General features: G+C 34.1%; 2 protein-coding genes and 3 non-coding genes across 5 annotated transcripts; 4 read left to right on the plus strand and 1 right to left on the minus strand.

The window, feature by feature from the left end:
• Positions 1-7614: 7614 nt before the first annotated feature.
• LOC124891448 (transcription factor MYB14-like) lies at positions 7615-10247 on the plus strand. The gene is made up of 2 exons (XM_047403189.1): positions 7615-7883; positions 9656-10247. Exons 1-2 carry the CDS (start codon positions 7615-7617, stop codon positions 10245-10247), a joined length of 861 nt encoding a protein of 286 aa, XP_047259145.1.
• On the plus strand, positions 9484-9585 carry LOC124891451. Its single transcript, XR_007049703.1, has one exon. It is a non-coding gene; the product is annotated as a U6 spliceosomal RNA (small nuclear RNA).
• LOC124891450 lies at positions 9717-9819 on the plus strand. Its single transcript, XR_007049702.1, has one exon. It is a non-coding gene; the product is annotated as a U6 spliceosomal RNA (small nuclear RNA).
• Positions 9957-10059, plus strand: LOC124891449. The gene has a single exon (XR_007049701.1). It is a non-coding gene; the product is annotated as a U6 spliceosomal RNA (small nuclear RNA).
• A 9576-nt stretch (positions 10248-19823) lies between the features above and the next one.
• LOC107850725 (inositol-tetrakisphosphate 1-kinase 1) lies at positions 19824-21493 on the minus strand. The gene has a single exon (XM_016695456.2). It carries the CDS (start codon positions 21333-21335, stop codon positions 20229-20231), a length of 1107 nt encoding a protein of 368 aa, XP_016550942.1. The 5' UTR covers positions 21336-21493; the 3' UTR covers positions 19824-20228.
• Positions 21494-27304: the final 5811 nt, after the last annotated feature.

The following is a 27304-nucleotide window of genomic DNA, read 5'->3' on the forward strand; positions in this document are numbered from 1 at the left end:
CCCCATCGCCGCCGGAGAAGAAAGCCAAGTCAGCTGCTGCTCCGGCCGCGGTGCGTCGGCCAGCTCCAGCCGCAGTTCGTCCCATCGACTCCGACGAGATTTCGCGTATAGGTCTTCTTGATTTTTCATAATTTCAGTCTCGGTTCATCTGGTATTTCTTATTTCTTCGTGCAAGGATAGTTGGAAATCGTTGGTTTGGGGTTTCGAATTTGAGATCTTGGTTTGTTTTTGAGTTTTATTCGGGCTTATGGATTATTCATCGTGAGGTTTTTGTCGTGGTTTTTTGATCTGTCCGGTTGAATTCAATATCGAGTTTGGAGTTGTTCGTTGTGAGGTTCTCCGATCGAGTATTTTGGTCTTCGAATTTCTTTATTATCGACAAGGATTAGTTTCATCGAGGTCCATTTCTTCTAACCGAATCTTTAATTTATTTTAACTTGTTATTGATGTTGTGGGTGTGGATGATTTATTTGTTGTGTGTTTGGTTTGAATCTTCGTTGTTTGTGTTGTGTTTGATGTTGGTTTCGGATTATGAGATGTGATTGAAAAATTGAAGCATGCACTAATCATGTGGTTTAAAGGGAATTCGGGGCGCGAGTTAAAAATTGTTAAAGTGAATTAGGATTAATTTTGATTTGTGGTTGTTTTGATTCGTCGTTATTGTTACTTTCACGTCTAATTATCAATCTCGTGATAGTATCATGGTAAGTCAAGCGGGTAGGCAATTGTAGGTTCGGGTAGGCGAAATTTAGGAATAAGTGTTTCGTTGGATGTTGGAATGTGCGTGTGAATGTTTCTTTCTAGTTTATCGTGTTTAATTCAAATGTATTTATTTAGCCGGGGAATGCCCCAAGATCACTTGTATTTATTCACCGGGGAATGCCCCGACGTATCATGTTGGCGGAAAATGATCGTGATGAAGGCCCGTGGCGTCGGATAAGGCATTGGAGCTTAGTCTAGATTTAGTTTAGGCTAGGATTTATATTTTGTATTTTTTTCTATTTTTTGGACTGTATAATTGGACTGGACTTTACGTTTTTGGACTGTTTTGTTTTTTTTATTGTTTGATTATTTTGCGTTCTTTTGTGTGGTTTATACATTTCATAATGCCAAAAAAAGAAAATAGCCGATACACTCTACCAAGTGACCGTGGTTGAACCACGGGATCGAGGGGTGCCTAACATCTTCCCCTCGGTCAACAGAATTCCTTAGCCGGAATCTCTATTCGCAAACCAGTTTAAGAGTCAAATGGTTTCGAAAAGGATTTTCCAAAGGAGACTTGGCACACCGGATTTTGCCAAGTGGCGACTCTGAATAAAAAATGTAAATAATCCTTTTTTGAAACAAATTTTCATTTCTTTTCACTTAAATAATAAAATTCTTTCTAACTTTAAAATATACACATTTTTTGAAGTACGTGAAAAAAAGGGGTGTGACATAACTAATAACCATGTTGAGTTTTGGTGGAATGATAGGATCCCTACCCTTATTCAGAGGTCACGAACTCAAGCTTTTTGATATAATCGTTCTGAATTTTAAAACAATAACTTTAAGTGTTAATATACAATTGGGTTTTAGAATTGATACGTGTACATATTTAATGAATCTTTTTTTATAAAAATACAATATTTAAGCAAAAGTTACTAAATTCAGCATAACTTAGAATCGAACTTGAAAGTCTTTACGTAACACAAATTTAAACTAGTCTTGTTACAAAGTGGATAACAAATTAAATTCTTAGTATATCTTACCTTCTTCACAACCCCTACTAACAAAATATATCATGTGACATCACTTTTGTATATTATAGTTTTCCCCCTTTTATTGCTTAGTTAATTTGAATTCAAATTTTAAAAAAAAAAAAAAAAATACAATTTTTAACTTACCTTGATGGCTAACGAAATTACAAGTAGGCAGAATTTGCCAACCTCTATCAAAAAAACTCAATACTACTAATAAAAAAAAGTTGGAATTAGTGACAAACTAAATCCATAGTGTTATAAATGTATTTACATTATAGTGAATATCTATCAAGATCTACTTTGATATCTATTAGGATTTGAAGCATCTGTCTTTTACTCAAACTAGCAGTAAATTTCCCCTATAAATAGAGGAGTTTTGTTCATTGTATTTACAATCATATGATCTCTCATCTCTCAAGAGAAGAAATAAGAATCATTTTCTCTATTCTCTCTCCTCTTCTTCTCGTTCTTTATTATTTTATAACACGTTATCAGCACGAGACTCTGTCAAACAAAGTGAGATTATAAATCTGAAGGATTTCAAGGTTAGTAATTCCTTATATTATTTGTATTTTTCTATTAATGATATAATTATTGTTAGATTTGAGAAAAAACAATTGGTTTGGAACCATTTTTGAATTTATTTCTCAAGAACAATATTATCAAAAGAGATGATAATATGTTGGGTTCAAGTCTCATCGATTTATACCTAAGACGTCTTTATATGGATAAGACGTTGAGTTTGAATCTCAATGCACCATATTGATATATTATGATGGCTAAGGCAAAATAATGAGTATTTGATGAAAAGTCATGAACTTCGACCCATTGAATATGCTCCATTCCATGAAGTGAATGTGGTAGCAATATACGATAAGTCTGAAATATGACAACTTACTTCATTCTTGAGGTGTATGTGGTAGCAGTGCATAATATGTCTGAAAGAAGACAAGTAATTGAATGCACGAATATACGCGTGGAGGGACCATATGTTAATGATCATCAAAAGTGATAATATTTTTACACGCTTACATGATTATAAGATATGCTAGAGAAAAACTCTCTACATTATATGTATGCCTTGATTTGCTTCTAAAGTAGCAAAATCTTGAAAGAGGTTATAAGCTATCATAATTTGATAGACTTAAGGCACGATTATATTCTATTCCTGGGGAATGAGAAACTTATTAATGCAAACGGGCACTTGATTGTGATTGTATCACAACTCACCTCCGAAAGAGGTTGAATAATTTTGAAATCTACTTCTGAAGTAGTAAATCTGAAATTTACTAAAGAAAAAGTACATGTCATGGTAAACTTGGAGTTTAATAGAATAAAAGTTCATAAATTGATATGAATGATTGTGACATCTCAAAAATGTGCATGTATTGAAGAACTAGAACATTCTTCAAGAATTATTTATGTCGTTTGTTCTCATGACAATTATAAAAGGTGAATAAGGGTCCTTTCACCTATCATGTGATATGTTGAAAAGATGCATCAATAAGATGATCACATGTACATTCATGGTCAACCTACGTTTGACATTCATAAAGTTACTTGTTCAATATAAATTGAGCATAATTTTTAGATTGTATAATTAAGATAATTCATTTTGATGATGATGGTTTAGCATTGCATGTCTTCGATAAATATCTGAACCATTGTTAATGAGAACAAAACTTAATGTATTGGTCTGAAATATGATATATCGCAATAGCATTTGTATGCATTAGACCAATAAATTATGATTATTTCTTCCCTCTCAATTGATTCAAGGTCGTGAACCAATTATTCCATCTAATAATTTTGATGTGCGGTATACCATTAATGAATATACCATAATGCACAACAATGGATTCCTCAAAGAAGTAGAGGATGTATGTTAGTTTTCCTAACATAAGGGGGAGATTATAAGCGCTATGAAATATGTTAGGAATTATCACCATATCCTCATCCAAAAGATAATTCAAGTCAAATGTTGAAAGCATCTCATATTAAGTGCAAATGCTCTTATTTTGTGTTCCTAAAGGACAAAGTCTATGCATGTGTGAAGCGTGGTAGATTGATCGGTTCCAAATGAAACAGTCCTTGAAAAATAAGGAGCAAATAATCATAATAAGAAGGCAATGAGCTCTTGAAGAGCCTACGACATAACACTTCATAAAACCTTATGAGAGGTTCATGTACCTGAAAATAATGAAGTGATGAGATCTCAAAATGTTATGTCGCATTGTGAATCGATACGAAATAATATATCATCAATATCTTTGACACAATATTGGCGCAATATTGTGAAAGATTACGAGGATCTGAATTCTACGTTTATTTAAGCATGTTGACATAGAAACATTTATAAAGTGACATGAAAGGATGCATTTTGGTAAGCATAAAACTTATTTGATTTGCAGTCCAGACATTTGAAGATGTCACTCATGAAATGTTGAATATTGTCACTTGACAAAACTTACGTGAAAACTTTTAAGGACTCAAACTTCTTAAAGCATATAAAAGTTTCTGGGAAACTTATTTATAATACTTATATTGTATAAGCTTATTGCTTGAACATCATTGGAACTCTTTAAGAGTTTTCAAAGCAATAGATTATTTGCTGAAATTTAAAATATGTCGAATTGGATTGGTTATGAAGTGTCATATCTTAGTGCAATTGATGCACTCATGTACCTTGCAAATACCACAAGGCTTATAGCTTTTTCAGTCAATTTGTTAGCAAGGTATATTTCTGCTCCTACTATGAGGCATCAAAATGGGATAAAACACATGAGCTTGTTTTATTCTAAAGATTGCAGTCCCGATCTTATTGGTCATGCTGATGTTGGGTACTTATCTGACCCGCATAAAACTCGGTCTCGAATAGGCTATGTGTTCATATGTGGTGGTACTGCCATATCTTAGAGATATACAAAGCAGTCTATCATAGCTACTTCATCAAATCATGCTGAGATAATAGCTATTCATGAAGCAAGCCGAGAATGTGTATGGTTAAGGTCCATGATACATCTCATTCGAGAAAAATGTGGTGTGAAATATGACAATCTACCCACAATTTTATACAGAGATAATTCAGCATACATAGCACATCTTAAGAGAGGATTCATAAAGAGAGATAGAACAAAGCACATTTTGTCAAAGCTTTACTACATACATGAACTTCAAAAGGATGATGATATTAACGTGCAACAGATTCGTTCAACTGACAATGTGACTGATTTATTCACCAAATCTTCTCCAATTGCAACTTTCAAGAAGATGTTGCACAAGATCGAGATGCAAAGGTCAAGGATGTTCTCATTAGGGGGAGTTAATACACGTTGTACTCTTTTTCCTTTACGAGATTTTGTCCCACTGGGTTTCCCTTGTAAGGTTTTTAATGAGGCAGCCGAAATGCATATTATTAGAGATGTGTACTCTTTGTCCTTCACTAGATTTTTTTCCTACTGGGTTTTTTCTAGTAAGGTTTTAACGAAGCACATTATCTACCAATTAGACATTCAAGGGGGAGTGTTATAAATGTATTTACATTATAGTGAATGACTATCAAGATCTATCAAAATCTACTTTAATATCTATTAGGATTTGAAGCATCTGTCTTTTACTCAGACTAGGAGTAAATTTTCCCTATAAATAGAGGAATTTTGTTCATTGTATTTACAATCATATGATCTCTCATCTCTCAAGAGAAAAAATAAGAATCACTTTCTCTATTCTCTCTACTCTTCTTCTCGTTCTTTATTATTTTATAACACATAGCTAAATAGCAAAATTTATCGCTAATTCTATATATCTAATCATAAAATTATGTTAGGTACGAGCAACGTAATAACAAAGTTTATAGTTATTTAAAGTGAAGAGTTTGAGTAATTAATCGAAGGATTGTCACTAAGAAATTGTGTTGAAGTGGATTGTCTTTCACTCTGTAATTAGAGATCTCAAATTCACTTGATCATTTAAAAGAGAATAAAGAAAAAAATTGATGGATAGAACTATTTTATATACTAGTTTAACCGCACGTGCAACGTTTGATTATTTAAAATTGAATAATTTCATCTATTACGGCAATTTTTAATGAAGTGTAAAAGTTTACATCACTTTTCAAAGATTTTTTACAATTTAATATAATAATGTAAACACACACACACATATATATATATATTACCATCAGAAGTTTCAAGTAGTTGATGGATCATTTTTTTGCGTTTTTTTATTCTAACGTTTTTATATTTATTTCTAGGTTTTCCAAATCTTTTTGAAATCAAATTTAGTTGGTTTAGAATTCTTAAACTAATGAAAAAAATAATTAATTGTCATTAATTATTATGACTTCTAATAAGGAAAAGTTTACCATAAATATATTTAATTAATTTTCAACTCTTAAATATTAGAAAAAAATAGTGAAAAGATGATTTTGTCTAAAGCAATGACTTTTAATGAAGGACGAAAAGTTTAAACAACATTTTTAAGGTCCTTCACACTTTTAATATATTATAGATAGATTATAGATATAGATATAGGTAGATTATAGATAGATATAGATATAGATATAAATTATAGATATAGATATAGATAGATATAGATATAGATATAGATATAGATATAGATATAGATTATAGATTAACTGTAATACCCACATAATTTCAATTCTTATGAGTATGATTACATATAATTATCTTTTAGATTACAATTTGGCAGAGCAAAGATTGATCCGACTAGTTATTTGCATATATTGAATTGAATGGAGCCATAGAGTTCAACAAAATTGAGAGAATTAAGAGAATGCACGTAACACTATCTTTTTATTTTTATTTTTCCAACAGTATATATTATAATATTCAAGAAAGACAAAAACTATGACAAATTTGATAATGATTTATTTGGCAATTTGGATGATTAAGCTAAGTGTTGAATTATGGTAATTAGTTTATATTTTGATATTGATGAATATGGTAGCTCAGTTAGTTGATTGGTTGCTTCGAGAAAATAAATTAAATCATGTTAGTTTATTTTGTATAATGTCTCGTATACAAGAAAAACAATTGAAGTTACTTTCAGTTCTTTAGTTTGTCTAGGATCGTGATTCTTATTCTCTTAAGCAATAAGATTTTTCACATAAAAATTCTTGTGTTATTTACATTTCTAACATTATTTGTTCCGTATATCTAAGTGGTGTACCAAACTAATATTAAGCTTGTTTCTTATTAATAATTGCATGCAATTTTTTAACATTGTTATAGCACATGTGTTTACTTAATTATATTTTCAATCCGCCATACGTGTGCACTTCTGATTCTTTAATTTTCAGATTTATATATATATATGTATGTACATACATACATACATACATATATATATATATAAAACTGCCTTTTTCTTTTATTTCCTCGAATCTAATATTTATATTAAGGTTCAAATTAATTCAAATTATATCGTATAACACCTATTATAAAATAAAAAACATTTTCTACCTTAATTTTTTTTTTATATTCAGCACTTGAATCGATACGTTATCCTTATCACAATCTTTGATGGTGAATCTAAAAGTACCTAACTCTTATATTAATTATATTACTTAATTCATAAACATTTTGATTCACCTTTTTAGCTTAATAAAATCAAAAAGTTATCTAGAAGATTTCTCTCCATTACTTTTAATAATTAATAATATCAAGGAAAACTTTGACCTTTTGATTGAAAATTGGAAAAAAAATTACAATTATGTTATTTCCATAAAGTTATAAAAGCCACTATGTACTATGCGATCTTGAAATCTCATAACAAATATAATTTCTTATTATGGAAAACGAATACTCAATTTAAAGTGAGTAAATAGAATTCCATACTCGAAAAAAAAAAAATGGGGAGGTATCCATGTTGCAATTATGATGATAGTGATTTAAAGAAAGGGCCATGGACAAAAGATGAAGATGAGAAATTAATTGAATATACATACAAAAATGGCCATAATAATTGGAGATTAGTTCCAAAAAATGCAGGATTAAAAAGATGTGGAAAGAGTTGTAGATTAAGGTGGAATAATTATCTTAAGCCTGGTATTAAGAGAGGTGGATTTACAAAAGAAGAAGAACAAATCATCATTAATCTCCATTCTTCTTTTGGAAATAAGTAAGTTTTACAGATATTATTCTTCTTTCTAAAAATATTTTAGTAATTATGTCCAGGGGCGGAGCTACCCTTGAGATAGGGGTTCATCCGAACCTTCTTCGATGGAAAATTATACTATATATACATGGTTAAAATTATTTTTTATGTATATATAGTAGATGTTGAACGTCCTCCGATTAGTTCGTATGTTCACTTATGAACCTCCTTAGTGAAAATTCTGGCTCCACTACTGACTATGTCAGATCGTTCAAAAATACATTGCATTTGGAAGATTGAATCTGACATGCATTTGTTGATAATTTTGAAGAGTTCAAGCAACGGAGTTGTTTGCAATAAATTTTAACGTGATGAATAATAAATTACAATTACAGACAAATCTTAAGAAACATAATTTTATTGATAAATTTGCAAGTACAAATATGTTTTTCTCTTGATTTTTCTCTCTTGATTTTCTCCATAATTCGGGTCGTTAGTAGCGTATTTTTCGAATGTAGGAAGATTTGAATTTGAGATGGATTTTTTCGTGATTCGAGGACAGTTAGTGGCGTATTTCTCAAACGTGATATTTGGATTGATCTCTATGAAAAAAGGGTTTGTGGATCTTTTTGATGTATTTGATTATCAAGAAGAGAAGGTTTTGATACCTTCATAATATTCCATAAGTGAATGGAATTATCGAGAGATTTCGGAGATGATTGATCTTTTTATGAATATGCCATGAATTGGTGGGATATTCGAGATTTTGATCTCTTTATGAATACTCAAGAGTTTATGGAATATTCGAGATGTTTGATCTCTTTATAAATATTTCATGAATTTGTGAAATATTTGAGATTTCGATCTCTTTATGAATACCCAAGAGTTTATGAGATATTCGAGATGTTTGATCTCTTTATGAATATCCCATTGATCTGTGGGATATTGGAGATTTCGATCTCTTTACAAATACCCAAGAGTTTATGAGATATTCAAGATGTTTCTCTAAGGAATATGTTATCCAAGCTAAATTTAGGATAAAATAGCCTCCAAGAACTCTAGTCCCGCAAAATTCCGATGTCTACAATAATCAAATAAAATTATCAATTCACAAAGAATTTCTAACGTTTAACTTATGTACACTGAAAATAAAAATTATTTTTTAATTGAGTTAAAACCCTAATTTCTATACTTGTGGTTGGTTATTAATTATTTGTAGGTGGTCGAGAATTGCAACTCATCTTCCGGAAAGAACTGATAATGAAATCAAGAATTTTTATAACACATACTTAGGAAAAAAACTTCTCAAATTGGGAATTGACCCCAAAACACACAAACCAATTTCTCATATTAATTCCCTTATATTTACACCTACCCTTAGATTACAAGCACAAGTTACTTTACAAGCCAAAATCCAACAATTTTTACAAAGTAGACCTAATTCATCTCTAAATACAAACTTATTTTCATCCATTCAAGAAAATTTTTTAAGTAATCCAATTCAAGGTGCAATATACCAATTCTTGAATTGCCTACAACCAAATTTCACTATTACAACACCATGTTTGGATAATACTACCAATTCACTTCCAAATGGATATTCTTCTATTTCAAATTCCGTAGAAGTCCCTTCTGAAAAAATCAATAAAATTGAAACGATACAAAAAATATCAACACTGTCCCTGTGTGAGGAGGACACACAAACCGAGAAATGATTCAAATTCCTTAGAATTTTGTCCTAATAAATTGAATTCAAGTGCAAATCAAGATGAAAGACTTATTGCATGATCTTCTAGAATTGATGGTATTGAATGCTCACTTCCCAATGATTATCCTTCTATTTCAAGTTCCTCGAAAGTTCATTCAGAGACCTTCAATAAAATTGAAACGATACAGAGTAGATCAGCATGGCTCATGTGCAACGATGAGAAGCACAAATCCAGAAATGGTCCAAATTCTTTAGAATTTTGTCAAGCTAATGAATCGAATTCAAGTGCAAATCAAGTTGAAGGACTTAATATTGCATGGTCTTCTAGAATTGACAGTATTGAATGCTCGCTTCCCAATGATTATCCTTCTATTTCAAATTCCTCGAAAGTCCATCCGGAGACATTTGATAAAATTGAAACGATACAGAGTAGATCAGTATGGCTCCTATGCAATGCTGACAAGCACAAATCGAGAAATGATCCAAATTCGTCAAAAGGAATTCAAGCTAATGAGTTGAATTCAAATCATGTTGAAGGACTTGTTCCCTCTACTTCAAAAAGTTCCAATTTAAACAAAAATTGCATTCCCAAATTCTCAGAATTAGATGATATTGATGCATGGGAAATACCTCAAGATGATGAAGCCATAAGTTTCTTTTGGAATACTATTTTTCAATGATGTTTTTTCATGTTTACAAAAGGATGTTGATGTTTGTCATGTATGTTTTGATATTTAGCTTTCTTTTGTTGTTAGTTTTGTACAATATTGATAAAAGATGTTTATTTTTTAGGGAAAAGTCATCGTTTAAACTCTAAACTATGCATAAAAAGTTAAAGAAACACTTAAACTATTGATGTGACCTATTACACACCTATACATATATAAAAGTGAAATTATTTACTCTCCGCGATACCCATGTCCAGGCGTGTTCCTTACACTCATAAAAAGCGTGTCCAGCCTTTTAATACTCAAAAATAAATGATAAAAAATATTTAAAAAATTAATAAATTGAAGCCCCCAATGAATATATTGATCAAAAAATCCCATTTAAGTCAATTTGGGGTTTCAAAACTCAAGAATCCTAATTCTCGAATTGGTCATCGAAAATCAAAATTCAAGCTCGTTTCTTTAAAGAACTGACAACTAATTCTTTTAATCGTTTGATTTCTTACTATATTGCGAGAAAATATAGTTCTTTTCTCTTAATTTTTTTTCAAATTTTGATAATTGTTTCTTCCCTCAAGTGTTTCTTCATCTCTTCGATCGGGTTCAAATTTGCTATTAAATTTGGAACGAAAACTGAGAAATGATTTTGTATTTTGTCTTCGTCGATCCTCGCTGGTCTTCAGATTGGGTTTCTCGATTCATATTCTACCTGAATGGATCGGGTTAGGGTGTATTAATTTGGGTTGGGTCAGGTTAGGATGTAGTAATTTGGGTTGGGTCGGGTTAGGGTCTATGATTTTGAGTTGGATCAAATAGTATGGGTCTGGGTCGGGTTAGGGTTAAATTTGATAGGAATATATTGAATTAAAAACGTGGCAACACCACAGGGCGAGTGTACTCCACTCTGCTTATTAAACTTGGACATTGGTATCGCGGGGAGTAAATAAATTCACTTTTATATAGTATAGGTGTGTAATAGGTCACATCAATAGTTTAAGTGTATCTTCGACTTTTAGTGTATAGTTTAAGGTGAAAACAATGACTTTTTCCTTTTTTCTTTGTGTGTGGAGAGTATTGTTTTTCATATGTACGACGACAACAACAACAACAAATTCCCATCAAATGGGATCTGGAGAGGGTAGATGTATGCAGTTCATACCATTACCTCAGGTGAGATAGAGAGGTTTTTTTCGATAATACCCCAGCTCAAGATAAATTGTTTTTCATATGTACTTGTTGAGAAATAACTCACTATTGTACATTGTCATGTATATGTTGGAGCTGTTATTTGCGTTGAGGAGTTATCTATGGTATCCCGATGCACTAAGTTTCACATTATGATGTATGGGTCTAGAGAAATGCCACAGGAGTCAATTATATGCAGTTTTATTCTGCATTTCTGAACGAGGTTGTTTTCACATAAACTCGCGACCTCTTGATCACATAAAAATAATTTTACTAGTTACACCGAGACTCCACTCAAATGAATTATCTATGAGAGAGTACTAGTTTATGTATCCAGCATCATAAATTGTGGTTAGACAACTTGGAGGATACATAGGGAAAAAATAAAAAATATCTTATACATCATGTATGGCTTATATTTGTTCTTAGTAATGTTATGTTTTAGATAATTTAACATAATACTCACTCACAAAGTTGGTATATATTTAATTTAATGGATTAGGCAATGGTATTTATATTCAACGTGTTTATATGCTCAATGTGTTTAGTACCTGCTTCGAGGTCTGATTAATTTGAATTAGTCCGGAAAAATCTCAATTTTGAGATAAAATATTTCCTACTAAAAAATAATTTCACTCTCAAAGCTCAAATCCTCTCGTTGAAGAAAATAAAAATAGATAAAGATGGATGTCACTAATCATGATTCAATATTAAATATTAGGAATCATACATAAATGTAATCTCTTTTAACTTGACTTTAGGACAATCTAAGTAGATATTTAAACTTATATAAAGTTGAATAAGTATAGTCACACGCATCCTACATGGCTCTACGTGACAATTCGTTTGATATTGTCATATAGATGTCATGGAGAACGAGTGTATCTACTTGTTTAACTTTGTACATATTGAAATGCCTACTTGTACATTCAAAGTTGGAGGACATAAATGCAACCTGAAACCAAGTTAAAAGACATGGTTATATATCATGCCTAAATATTACTTCTCCATTAGCAGGGTGGAGCCACCTTTCATTCATGGATTCATCTTCGACGAAAAATTATACTATTTTTATATATTTAAAAATAGTCTTTTTTATATATATATATATAGTAAATGTTGAGACTCCTTTAACTAGTTCGTATATTTATTTGTATGTTTACTTCTGTACTTCCCAATGAAAATCTTGATTCTGCCACTATCCATTAGAACTAATTTAATTAAAATTGAATATGACTCGATCTCAAGAATTGATGGTTTGATTTTGTCTGTCCCTAGTCAGCAAGTACAACAGCTGCAGCGCTGGAGTACAAGACGATAAGCATAAGAAAATCTTGTGAAAGGGACCTTGAAATCAAGTTTAATTTGGTAGTAAAATTGGTGGTACCGTCTTAGAAGAATAGAGTATACATAAATCTTAGCAGTCGGCTTACCCCTACCTCCTTGAGGTATGGAGATTGTTTCCGAACAACCCTCGACTCAAGTAAACGCATATCAAAAAAAGCTTGAAAAGGAAAATACACAAGTAAAGAGGGCATTTCATCGATATGTTTATGTTGATTTGAATATTGTGTTAGAATATGGAGATGTAAAACACTAACATATATTTGCATGTAATGATTTGTCAAACTATTCTAACAACATTCGTATAGGCATTTGAAGTTTTGTGGACTGACATTTACAGTTTCTTCAAGAAAGCTTTGTCTTTGAACATGGAGGATAAAGCTCACTTGAAGAACAACATATCGGTCACTTCCAGCATGTTCCGAGAGAAAATGACACACATGCAGCTTACCGAAGACATGACCCAGATAGGAGGATTTGGAGATCGAGGATTAGAGTCAAAGGTCGTTGTCTAGTTTCCCTTTAACGTTACTGCTACTATTACTCTCCTACTTTCTAATTCTTCATTTATTACTACATTTTTGTTTCCTTTGAGTTGAGGGTCTATCGGAAACAACTCATCTCTACCTTCACAAGGTATGGGTAAGGCTTCGTACACTCCACCCTCTCCACACCGACTTACACTGGGTATATTGTTGTCGTTGTTTTACTCTTTGGTTGTTACCTTAGACAGTAAAGAATATTTCTTTAAAGGGAGAGCCGCCTCTGTTTATTTTTGTAGGATATATGGTTTATACTGACCCTATTTACCTAACCCCATTGTACAAGATGAAGTCTCAAGGACTGGGAAAAAGTCCTCTCCCTGCTTCTGTGTACATATTTGGTAGGGATCTATGCCAAACCCCCAGGACTGCAGGCAGACTGGCGCAACCTATGACGTGCGGCGTGATAAAAAATAAATAACTATTCCGACGGATACTAACTACCTCACACTACAAGTGCCAAATAGCCCTGGTTGATGCCTAGCACATAATACAAGGTCCAGCTGCAGCAAACATCTAAATCCCATCCAAGGCATGACATGACACCCTCTAGTTCTTTTAAAGGTAAGCTTTAACTGCAGTTAAATTTCAACTTAGAGACTTATTGACGTGAATTAACAGAACAAGAATAGCAGTATATGCAGCAACAACATCCCCAGTGTAAACCCACAAGTGGGGTCTCAGGAGGGTAGCGTGTACGCAGACCTTACCCTTACCTTGAGAGGTAGAGAGGTTGTTTCTGATAGACCAGCAGTAAGACGGACTGAAATGTGAAGGAAACCACCAATAGATGCATGAATCAGTTTACCAGCATCTCTTAATGAGTATTTATAGCCCGCATACTACAAATCTGAAAATAACACACACTCCATGCAGAGCAAATTATTACAGAAGATACTTGAAGTTCAAGAAGCTAACATGAAGCAGAATACCTGATCAAATCTGGCTCCAATTAACTGAAAGAAGCTATGTTGCTCAGACTCTTCAAAAGTGTCAATGGGTGCATCTCGGATTCGCCAAAAACTAGTGTATTTATGAAGAAGCCAACGCGGGTGCAGCATCGAAATTGAAGAGTCCGTGCAACTTATTAAAGAAATTTGCGTGGAGCTGGGCACCAGCAGTTATACCAGTATGTCTAAATACAACAACAAACCCAGTGTATTCCCACTTAGTGGGGTCTGGGGGGGTAAGATGTACGCAGTCCATACCTCTACCTCTGATGAAGTAGAAAGGCTGTTTCCGAAAGACCCCCGGCTCAAGTCACGAGATATCACACAAACACATAGTACAGCACAGAAGCAGATGACATAACATAGATACGGCACCCATAAGGAATATAAAACAGAGTAAAGCAGGAATGCAGAAATATAAAGCAGGGGAAAGCACACAGGTTCGTAATAAACATGGAACACGGAACACGGAATACTGAATACGGAGTCATAACAGGAATACACCCCCACCAATTAATTCCCTACACTAACGACCCGAACTGGCCCTAATCCTCTGCCGTAATTCGCATCTTCCAGACCTTCCTATCTAGGGTCATGTCCTCGGTGAGCTGTAACTGTTCCATGTCCCGCCTAATCACCTCACCCCAGTACTTCTTCGGTCTACCCCTTCCCCGTCTAAAACCATCCAACGCTAGCCTCTCACACCTACGGACCGGGGCATCCATGCCCCTCCTCTTCACGTGTCCGAACCATCTCAATCGTGCTTCCCGCATCTTACACTCCACTGAAGTCACACCAACCTTCTCCCGGATAGTCTCATTCCGAACTCTATCCCCTCGGGTCAGTCCACACATCCAGCGCAACATCCGCATTTCTGCCACCTTCATTTTTTGGATGTGGGAGTTCTTAACTGGCCAACACTCCGCTCCATACAGCAAGGCCGGACGGACTACCACCCTATAGAATTTGCCTTTAAGCTTGGGCGGCACCTCCTTATCACACAGCACCCCCGATGCGAGTTTCCACTTCATCCATCCCGCCCCAATACGGTGCGAGACATCCTCGTCAATCTCACCGTTACTCTGGATCACGGACCCGAGATACTTGAACTTATCCCTCTTCCCTACCTCCTGTGCTTCTAGCCTCACTACTACCTCATTCTCCCGCCTCACGTCATTAAACTTACATTCCACATACTCTGTCTTAGTTCTGCTCACCCTGAACCCTTTAGACTCCAAAGTTTGCCTCCACAACTCTAATTTGTCATTCACACCCCCTCGAGTCTCATCTATCAGGACTACATCGTCTGCAAAAAACATACACCACGGCACCTCCCCTTGGATACGCCGCGTCAACACATCCATTACTAACGCAAACAAAAAGGGACTAAGAGTAGATCCCTGATGCAATCCTGTCAGGACAGTGAAATGCTCTGAGTCTCCTCCCACCGTCCTCACCTGGGTTTTCGCTCCCTCATACATATCCTTAATTACTCTGATATATGCCTGCGGTACTCCACTCACCTCCAAGCATCTCCAAAGCACTTCCCTGGGGACTTTGTCGTACGCCTTTTCCAGGTCGATGAACACCATGTGCAGATCCTTCTTCCTCTCCCTATACTGCTCCACCAACCTCCGTACCAGGTGGATTGCCTCCGTCGTCGAGCGGCCGGGCATAAATCCGAACTGGTTTTCCGAAATAGACACTATCCTTCTCAGCCTCACCTCGACCACTCTCTCCCAGATCTTCATAGAGTGACTCAGTAACTTAATCCCCTATAGTTATTGCAACACTGAATGCCCCCCTTATTCTTATAGAGGGGGATCATGGTACTCCACCTCCACGCCTCGGGCATCTTTGCCGTCCTGAAAATTTCATTGAACAATGCAGTCAACCACCTTACACCAGCCTCTCCAACGAACTTCCAAAACCAGTATGTCTAAATACGGTAGCTAAAACCCCCACTCTATGCTTTTATCAAAATTCAATGCTTATGTCTGTCAGATTCCTCAAGATGCATGGCTGCATATGCACAAATTTAGCAGCCGAAATCAAGCAAAACGCATGCATGACAACACCAATATTATAATGCAGCAACGATAAGCAAATTAGCACATAGCGTGGGTGAATAATGCAGTTGTTGCTTCGGGTTTCACAACAAGCAGCATTAATAGGCCCTTCTATTGTGCTGAAAACGCCAATTCCAATTCTACTTAGGTATGGTTACTCAAGTTACGGAGCAAAAACCCAAAGCTATCTAGTATGCTAAAGATGTGCACACCAGAAAAGAATGATACCACTTGCCAACAGGAACCTCAGGTGTCAACAATCTGTTAGCAGGTCCTTGGTTAGCTTACAAGAGTTTGATTAGCCCGTACACAAATATTTTGAGAAATTATGTCTACATGCTGCATCAGACACCTCGAGTATATAGACATAATTCCTACTCTTTCAAGGCCAAGCCCATTCATGAAAGACACAAAAATGTTTAACTGTTATCTGGTTAGATGCACTTCCAAAGTTTTAACAAAATTTTCAGTATCAGAACCTCAAGGCCAAGTATCCTACCTGTCCTTGATAGCTTTCAGGAAGAGCAGAAACATTTTATGACAGAAGCAACATCATAAGACAGCTGAGAATAATCGATGCAAGTGGATTTACAGAATTGAATGAGTTTCAAGATATTACTATAAGATCAATGTAGCGTCATGCATCTGAGCCTCTGTATGATGCTTAGAACTGAAGAGTATATCTGAAATGCTCAGATTTGAACTCCTTAAATAATAACTTCCCCCCTTAAGGAAAGGGCACTGTACATAACAAGTTTACCCTGAATGACCAAATAAGATTTAATGCATCAGAATGGAAACCTAACAACGTATCCATTGCGCCAATTCAGCAATTCTCCTTGCCTTTTTGTTATTGTATATCTCTGCTCATGACGCCTGCTTCTTATAATTCTAGTAAGTGCATAAATGAACAAGTGTAATCTAAAGAATCAGTTCACATACAGCCAAAAGATAAAAAGAAAAGGAAGCCCTAGGAACTCATCCATGACGCTCTATATTTAAAACCTGACTTGTCGACAAAATGAAAAAAAAAAATATCAAAGGGGAAGCCAAACATAAAAGACTGAGAATGCACACTCCATGATATACTACTACTCAGCATTAAAACAAGGAAATAAGTTGCTCTGGCTTCTATATATGATCTTTTGTAGTCAGATGAAAGAATAGAGACAACATGCTTAGGTTTCCTGGGGTACACAAAACTTGCGCCGGGCCCTGGCTCCTCTCAAAATCACTATATCTATTGAGAGTTTTCCCTCGTTGAAAAGCCACCCTGAACACATCTATATATGAAGATCTAACATATTCACTATCTGTTTTTCTTTTTCCTCTTCTATTAAGGGTAGTACATATCCTCATCAACGAAGAATCTAAACAGTGAAAGCACTTTCGGCTAGACAAGCGGAGGATAAAATCAATTCGGTAAGAATCTCTCCATATATATTTAGTCACTCCAGAAAACACAAGTTGCAGTTAAAAGGAGTACATAACCAAGATGTTCATGATGTGAGATACAAGCATGCAGGAATGACATGGCGTGTTTAAGACACAAATTCAAAGGCTATTTTTGGAATGTTACGCATACCTTTAGTTTAAGATAGATTCATAAGTCATAAATTCAAAAGCCTTACATTCTCAAACTTCGTGTCTAGTCAAACTAATATACATAACATGAAACGGATGGAGTAATAATTACAATAACATCATTCACTCAGACTAAAACTTGCATTATAAGTCAGCATGACAAACGGAGTTACTTGCTAAAACACTTTTTTGTCAAAACAATGACCGAAAACACGTGTCTTTCCTGGAAACAAATACATCAAAAAAGATATTGTGTATTTAGAACTATTAGAGACAAATTGATCCTATAAATAGAATCCCATAATCCCACGTCATAACTCGTTTCTTTTCCTTGTCCTTTTCTTTATTGGTAGGTTACTTCTGAGCCTTAGAATCGTATGCATATGTTGCAACATATAATATGGAAATACACGCATCCAATACAATGAACAAAGAGATGTGTACACATGCATATCCTCTTAAAGGAAAGAAACCTTTACCAAAACAGTAATGATGATATACTCTAAAATGCATTATATAAACGATCTCATGAACCAAAAGAAACTTAGGAGAAAGAACACGATCCAACCATAACAAGTTAAATGCTACCAAAACTGGGTGGCAAAAACGAAACTATTGTCACAGTCTTATGCAGGCCATTTGAGAGAGATTCATGGGATCCAGATTTTGTAAAGCTTTTTTCTGTTCTTTCGTTTTCTTACCAATAAAAAGAAATCCATAGAAATATACAAGAGAAGAAAATTAACAGGGAAAAAGACTATAAAAATGCTAAGGCTTGAAGATCCACAGAAGATCTTCTAATCTTAAAAATTTGATGTAGTACAACTACAACGGGGACAGTTTTCTATTCATTGCTCTATCAGTTATTAATTTCTCAAGGGATTACATAAAGATAGGGAGACTTATAAGATAAACATATAATCAAAAATGCTTAAGTAGTTAATAGGAAAGCCAGGACCACAGCCCAAATTCAAAGCAAACTGTACAAGAGCAGAAACCCTGCTTCCCAAATAGCTCTGATTGATCACGGCAACTGAATGAGACCACCCACATGAAAGAGTCATAAAAAGTAACGATAATTGAAAGATCATTCGCAATATGAAAAGGTTAAGTTTTCAGCAAGTTGTCAGCAGGCCGTCCATGCAAGGATAAACACAGCAGGAACCTAACTCCTGGTATAGTTCCACTCATGCTCTCTAATCAATTTTCATCATGTTCACTAATCAAACTGACAAACAAGATCAGCTGGATCTTCGAAAAATAGTTCTCAATGGCAAAATGTGAGCCACAAATTTCACAAACAAAAGGCATCACAATTCATTTTCTGTTTCTTCACATTTAGTTCGTAAGTATCAAAAAGGAGCAGTAGCTCTAGCACAAACGAGGAACACAGTAACCCCAGAATAAAGGAAAAATTCAGCGGCAAAGTTACAACCATTACGTAAAATGGTATAAATACCACATGCCAAGTCTTACTACCAGAGAATCTAATTCTCAAAGAAAGGAATAACCTTCAACTTGGCAAATCAATAAAAGTGAACACTTGTAGTAGGTTGAAGTTGCTTCTCGTACCCATATATAGCATAAGAATCTGACAAACAACATGGACTAACAGTTATGCTACAATAGCTAATGAATATGATCTCAGTATGCACGATCTTGTTTTGGTTGTGGTACGGAAAAGGAACATTCTAGCAGACATAATTCACATTAACTTCCAAGAGCAAGACAGTACAATAAAGAGTTATTCATGTAAATACCAAAGAGGAAAAAAATATTTACAGAGCTATATTCCTCTTACGACACTGAAATATATAAACAGAAAGAAGTCACTATTTAGGCTACGAAAACCAAATGCAACTATATTGGGCTGCAAAACAGAAGAAAATGAAGGAAATGTAGTACGACAAGCCATTGAGAATACACCGAAATTCATTGATCAAAGTTGTTAAAGGCACATATTGGAATATTGTCACCAATGAAATACAATTGCCTTTAAGAAAACCTAAACTTTCCTAGAAAAGGGTATCTGCAAAGTACCTATCTCAACTGCAAAGATAGAATGTACATTTTTCGGCAAAGAACACCACGATCTAGTGCCTTCGGAAGGCCATATCAGGAACCTACTTATTCACTGCTATACTAACTCCCCTACCTAAACGAAATCCCTGCAGCAGCTTTACCAGTAACACCTGCAAAACAGTCCATATCTTGAAGCAAATCTTCCGACTGACCCTTGGCCACCCGCAGGCCACACAGCAATTTGTGACTGACCCTTGGCCACCCGCAGACCATGCAAGATTCATGCATTTCACACCCTTAGACCTGAATAGTGTTCGCGTTCTCGTTTTCTTCCCTCTTAAGAGGCGAAACCGGTAACGTCCCTTCATCCTCACCATACCCTTTACCCCCAACAAACATCCTAACCTCCTTTTCACAACTACCCTTCTGTAAACTCTCGAAACCACCCTTACCCTCATCGTTCTTACTCAATACATCCCAGAAAAAGTCCGTCATCACACGCTCATAATTCGGCATCTTAGCATAACCAGGAAAATAGTTAATATCAATAACAAGATACCTATTACCAACCCTATTATCCCTAATCAAATCGAAATTAAACAGATACAATTTCGTAGCTCGTCTAAGCCCTCTAGCTATTTCAGTCAAAAAACTCAATGGAGGTAACTCAGCATCATCTAAATTCATCAATTTATAATACTTATCATTTTTCTCACAAGTATTCAAATTCGATACCTGCGAAAACGATAAATAACTCTCTAATTTCCCTAAATTCTCCTCCATTACATCCGGTAACGACTTCCTCTTCACACATTTCACATAATCACCAACTACATAAACCTTAAATATAACCGCACCGTGATTCACAAATTCCTGCAATACTAATGGCGGTTTCAGCTTACTCAATCCATCCTTATTAAATACCAACACCATTTTATGCGATTTCGCGCTTCCATCAGCTACCAATGGCTTAGCTATTACCGGAAACTTCAATCCTTCACTATTCAAATAACTTTCCGATACAATTTTCGCATCGTAAACAACTGTTTGCTTCGGTATACCAAACGATACCGTTTCATCTTCAATTTCCAGCTCCGTCACTACCTGTAGCATTGTAATCCGATTATGTAACCGCTCGATCGCTTCAGGCGAATCGATTATCAATACATTCGGATATTTAACACTGTATTGTATTAGTTGATCTTTCCAATCTTCACCGTACATTTTATGAAGCACGCAATCGAACGGTGGACCTTGTTCGATCAACGGCTTGTTCATATCGATTTGAATAAAATCGATTCCTTTTTCTTTTGCGAGATTAACAAGCGATAATTGTATGAAACTTGCTTGTTTTTTCGGTGCTAATGCGTAACCAACGGTAAATCTCTTCGATAAATCGGCCATTAATGTCGAAATTAATAGGAAATCAATGAAAATAACATTTACAATGAATTAGGAAACCCTAATTTGATGATTTTTAGGGCTTTTTTTTCGATACGAACGAAGAGAAATGTGAATGTGTTGTCACTGTTTTGTGAGGGAAACAGAGAGAAAAGAGGGAGAGGACAAATGGAGGAAGAGGTGGGAGTATATATAGGGGTGGGTGGCGTGGAGGGTGGGGGTGAGGGTGGTTAGGGTTTTGATAAAATTAACCATGGTTGAGTTAAGGGGGTGATGATGTGGCGTTAAAAAAGAGATGTTTGAGATGTATTTTGTTGTTGTTATTGATTTCATTTTCGTATTTGAGATAGTCTGGGATTTATTAGAAACCGTATCTTTATCTCGATGAGGTAGGTTAAGTCATACGTACACTACCATTTTAGGACTCCGATTATGGAATTATGTGCGTTAATTGCTTGTGTTGTGCTATTTTTTTTTGTAACCTTTTAAGGGTCGCTTTTTAGTTAAGGATGCTGACGTGGCATATGTAGCGTGCATGTTCTGTCACGGTAAAAATATGTTAATCCTACTTTATGTTATTAAAAGGCTCATTAGAGTTGTATTTCATTATTGTTACTGATTTCATTTCCGTATTTAAGATAGTTAGGGATCTATGATATCTTTATCTTTACGAGGTAGGTTAAGTCATGCATACACTATCATTTCCAGACACCTATTATGGTGTTGTGGGGTGGGTGGGGTTTGGGGTAGAGGAGGGGTTGGTTAAGGTTTTGATAAAATTAACAATGGTTGAGTTAAGGGTGATGATGTGGCGTTAAAAAGGGGCGTTTGAGATGTATTTTGTTGTTGTTAGTGATTTCATTTTCGTTTTTGATGTTTCAAACTGGTTTGATAGTTGGAAATATATTGAAAATGGAATCTTTATTTGTATGAGGTAGGTTAAGTCATTCGTACACTACCATTTTCAAACCCCAAATATGAAATTATACGTAGCAATTGTTGATGTTGTGCTATTTTTTCTTAACCTTAAATGTCATTTAAGTTAGGGGTGATGATGTGGCATATTTAACGAGGGTTGTTTGAGATGTATTTCATTGTTGTTGCTGATTTTATTTTCGTATTAGATATTTCAAATCGATTTGAGATAGTTGGGAATCTATTGAAAACGGTATGTTTATCTCTATGAGATAGGTTAAGTCATGCATGCGCTACCATTCTCAAACTCTGATTATGGAACTGTACGCGATAGTTGTTGGTGTTGTGTTACTTTTTCGTCACCTTTTAGGGGTCGTTTTTAAGTTGAGGGTGCTGACATGGCACATGTAACACGCCTGTTCTCACATTGTAAAAGTATTTTAATCTTACTTTATGATATTAAAGGGCTCGTTTGAGTTGTGTTTCGTTGTTTTGAGATGTGTTACTTGAGTCGAAAATCTATTAAAAAAATGATCCATTTATAAAAGAACTACGTTGCTGCTAATTTTATTTTCGTATTCTCTTTTTTAAGATGTTTTTACTTGAGTCGGGTGTCTATCAGAAAAAATCAAAGTCCGTGTAAGGTCTCCCCTCCCTAAACCTCATGGGATAACGTTGGGTATGTTGGGTATGTTGTTGTGTTATTTTTTAATATCCTTATGAGTTGTTTTGTTCAAAATGGGAATATTCTAGAATTATTATTATCCCTAAACTATAATTGAGATTAGAATTTAATAACTTGTCCCATCTTTTCATATGGGATATGATTTTAATAAACAAATAGTATTATTTAGTTAATATGTCCAATCAAATCTGAATTAAATTTAATTTCAAAAAAATACCTTGAACCAAGTGACCCCTTAATGTTCATACCTTAATCAACAAATCATCTTGTATTTTATTTTGTAACAAAACTTTAGCATGAAATATTGATGAATTTATGTGTCAAAATAATTAGAGAAAGGTCCAACTTTACCTTTATATTTTTAATTTGACTAATGTTTAGTAACATAAAAAACTAAAAAGGGAGTACTAGAGCAGTTGTAAAATTATCTTTCTATAATTTATAGGTCATAAGTTTAAACTCTGAAAATAATTGAGTCAAAATAAACCGCATTATCACACTCATAAAAAATACTCTTTCTCTAAACCTACATAAACATGAAATATTTTGTGTCCCAATTAATTTATTTTAATGTCTTACAACTTGAGAATTTGTTCACTTTTAGATCTTGGAATGATAGTTCAATGTTAAATCTTTGTCCATAGAATTTTAGTCACCTCAACCACCCATTAAATAATTATTCTAATTTTGAATTAATTCAAATATTGGATTCTTTTGAGATAGACTAATTATGGATCATAATGAATGTTTGAGTAATTAATCATTCTTTTAACAAGAATAATGTGTTGATAGTGACCTCTTTGGATTAGAAGGAAAGTGGGAAGGTTGAATTAACAATTGACTATAGTTGCATTCAGTGGCGGAGTCAGAAATTTCATCGAGAGTTTAAAAGTAAATATACAAATTAATCAAAGAAAGTTCAACATCTGTTATATATGAATAAAAATATTTTTAATTATATAAAAATAATATAATTTTTCATCTGAAACCCTAAAGCAAAAATAGCTTCGCCACGGACTGCATGGGTCAAAAGTGAGTATAAAAAGGGGGATAAGTTTTAGTGGAAAATAGAATAAGAATAATAAGTGGAATTTGATAAAAGATTAAACTATGCAATTGGTTCATTGATTATTTGCCTTTTATAGTGCTACTTTTATGATAGAGATTTGTCAAACCTAACTTTGGAAGCCATGTGGATTAATGGGCCATCATGATGTAATAATTTCGAAAATATCTCAATGTGAAACTTTTTTAGAGTAAGGGGTCGTTTGGTAGAGTGTATTGAATTGTTAATGCATACATTAGTTTAATGTATACTAGTAATATCTTGTTTGGTATACCTTTTTACCCTATGTATAACTAATGCAAGCATTAGTTATACACTCTATTGTGTATTGAGGTGTGTATTACTAATACCTCGAAATCCATGACATTAGTAATGCAATGGATCTAATGCATGCATTAACATGCTTAAAGACTCTATTATCCCTCAAAAAAAATTTCGCATCCTTTCCAACATATATATTGAGGGTATTATGTAAAAAAAATTAAAAAATTCTAGAAATTATGTAATTCATGTTGTTTTAATAAATTGAACTAAACACTGCATAAGAAAAATACAAGCATAATTAACACAAGCATTACTAATATACCATATTTTGCATTATTCTTATATACTCTACCAAACGACCCCTAAATGTATTGTTTCCATTCTAAACCTCAATTTAAAGAGGGTTCTATTACCTCACTGGACTAATTAAAATCATATTTTTGACAACCTTAAGTTCCTACGTGACATATACGTGTGTCTATGTGTACCTTCGTTATGGTGATTCACGCAGTGTGCCATGTATGTGCCCCGTAAGTGTTAAGGTTGTCAAAAATACGATTTTAATTAGTCCAGAGGGTAATAGGACCTCCTTTAAGTTGAAGTGTGTCTCAGCAATTTTGTTTATAGTTCAGGGTAGAAATAATGCATTTTCTCAAATTTTTATAACAATATATCATTAATTCAAATAGTTTTTGATTGTTATAGCAAAAATAATATAGAAAGAGCGTTAACAATTCGACAAGAATTTTGAAAGAGCGTTACAAAATGATTGATCAAAGGTTCATATTCTATCTTACTTGAAAAAAAATGTGGTAGAAATGCTACGAGAGGACACGACAATGTCCTCGGAAATACATAAAATTTGCGAAGATTTATGGAAATTGATCGATTTTTTTTTTGCAGAGATCAACTTTCTACATAATATGCTAGCTCGTAATAGAGAGATCAATTCTCGCTTCTATTTCTACACCGAGTTTCATGAGAACTTGATTTTTCATGTTGGATCGTAAATGATGCAACGATATCTTATGGACATACGTAAGTAATATTCTGAAGTACCAAAATATTTTTGTTTTCGAAAAAATATTGGTGACAACTTTTTTTATTTTTGGAAATAGTTTGCCATCATAAGAGACATACGCGAAAATAAAAAATAAAACTTTAATTTTTACATTATTTAAAAGACATGAAAATATTCCTATAATACAATAAAATCATGTTGGAGTGGTACGTACTCCTTCGTCATTTAAAGCGTTTTATCCTCCAACGTGATAATTTCTCGTACAAAACTAAACTACTAATAATGTAAATAATTTTTTCCATTTTTATAATTATCATGTGTCTTAATTAGACTGGGTTTGCTAGTTTATATACGTATCTTTCCAGAGCTCGTTTAATCTGGATTCACGCTGAGTTGGGCCCCATTCAGGAGATAGCGCTCCCAACTGAGTTTTCTCCATGTCCAAGGTATCTAATCATTCAAATATATCGTAGCAGAATTGCAAACTAAACTCATAAAATTGAAATTCTCAATCCATTTATGAACAATCAATCCAACTAGAAAATTATATTTATTTGTTTTCTATATAGAAGAGTAAAATATCAATCAATTATCCTCCTGAACTATGATCGAATTTGTCACGACAGACTCCAACTTCACAGGGGTTCTATTTCCCTTCTGAATTAAATTTTAGTATATTTTCGTCATCCTTTTTTAGCTGATGTGACACCTTTTATCAACCTTTTTAGCTGACGTGACACCTTTGATATGAGCCTCATTTTATGTAATAAAGGTGTCACGTCAGCATTAAAGGGTGACAAAAACATGTTAAAATTGAGTTTCAAGGGTAATAGAACTCCTGTGAAGTTGAAATGTGTTGTAACAACTTTGACCATAGTTCAACGGCATACTTGTTATGATCGGACATGAATAAGCAATATGATAAGCAAAAGGAAAAACAAGATGAACACACACAGATTTACGTGGAAATCCTTAACGGGAAAAGTCACGGGGCAGGGGACGAGAAATTCACTATAATGGAAAGGAGTACAAGGAAGAGACAAAATTCTCAATGACGTATTTTTAACCACCAAAAACAACCCACTAAACATACTAATATATAATATGTGCGTACAAATAAATCTTAAGACGAAAAACATATCGGCCCTATCCCTCCGCTACCATCACAGACCTCACAAAAAATTATAAATATGAATCGAACCGTAAATTTTTCTAGATCAAATCAATAAAATTCGAATCACAAATTCTAACAATACGGAATGTTTATCTAATGTAAAGGTCAAACCAAATAGTACTCTTTACCAGTACTACATGATTTATATTCATTCAAATAGGGATAGTACATTGATCACTTATCATTTAACAGGTGAAACCAATTATATTATGAAGAATATTATGTTCTTTTTTTATGGTGGGGTACTTGTGTTTCCGCAAAATTAATTACTATGCTTGGCATCTAGTTATTGTCAATTAATTTATCCCCATAAAAAACATATGACAAATATAAGTTACATTATATGGTGGACAAACATGTTATCACCAACTGGTGCACTGAATGGGGTTACTCCTTTCTTAATTAGAGGTCTCGGGTTTGAGCTTTGAGTATAAAAAATTTCTTAATAGGGAGCGCTTCCCTCAGAATGGGGCCCTACGCGGCGCGAATCTAGATTAGTCGAACTCCAATGCGGATACCGAACATCGAATGGAAAACTAAAAAAAAAAAAAACATGTCACCACTTCTTGAGGTAAGATGAATATAATTAAGTGTGTGATTGGTGGTTAATTCATATGTAATAAAAGGTGGTTAGTTAAATATTTTTCATTCGAAAATTAGGTTATGTATAATATTGGAGGTGGGGTTAAGAAGTACAAAGAGTTTAATTTGAGCGTTTTTTATTAGTAAGATGGAGAAGTTGTTTTCGATAAATTCTCAGGTCAAGACAGAAATGACATAGAAAAAGACGTAATGAAAATACAAGAGATAATATGTATTAACAAAATAACATATAGTAGCAGAACAG

This window comes from Capsicum annuum, unplaced genomic scaffold, assembly GCF_002878395.1.
Source record: "Capsicum annuum cultivar UCD-10X-F1 unplaced genomic scaffold, UCD10Xv1.1 ctg3574, whole genome shotgun sequence".
Taxonomy (NCBI): Eukaryota; Viridiplantae; Streptophyta; class Magnoliopsida; order Solanales; family Solanaceae; genus Capsicum; species Capsicum annuum.

Coding starts and splice junctions, on each gene's coding strand:
- LOC107850725 (XM_016695456.2), bottom strand. CDS start 21,335: ATGGCCGATTTATCGAAGAGATTTACCGTTGGTTACGCATTAGCACCG.
- LOC124891448 (XM_047403189.1), top strand. CDS start 7,615: ATGGGGAGGTATCCATGTTGCAATTATGATGATAGTGATTTAAAGAAA. Junction 7,884..9,655: donor CATTCTTCTTTTGGAAATAA/GTAAGTTTTACA, acceptor ATGATCTTCTAG/AATTGATGGTATTGAATGCT.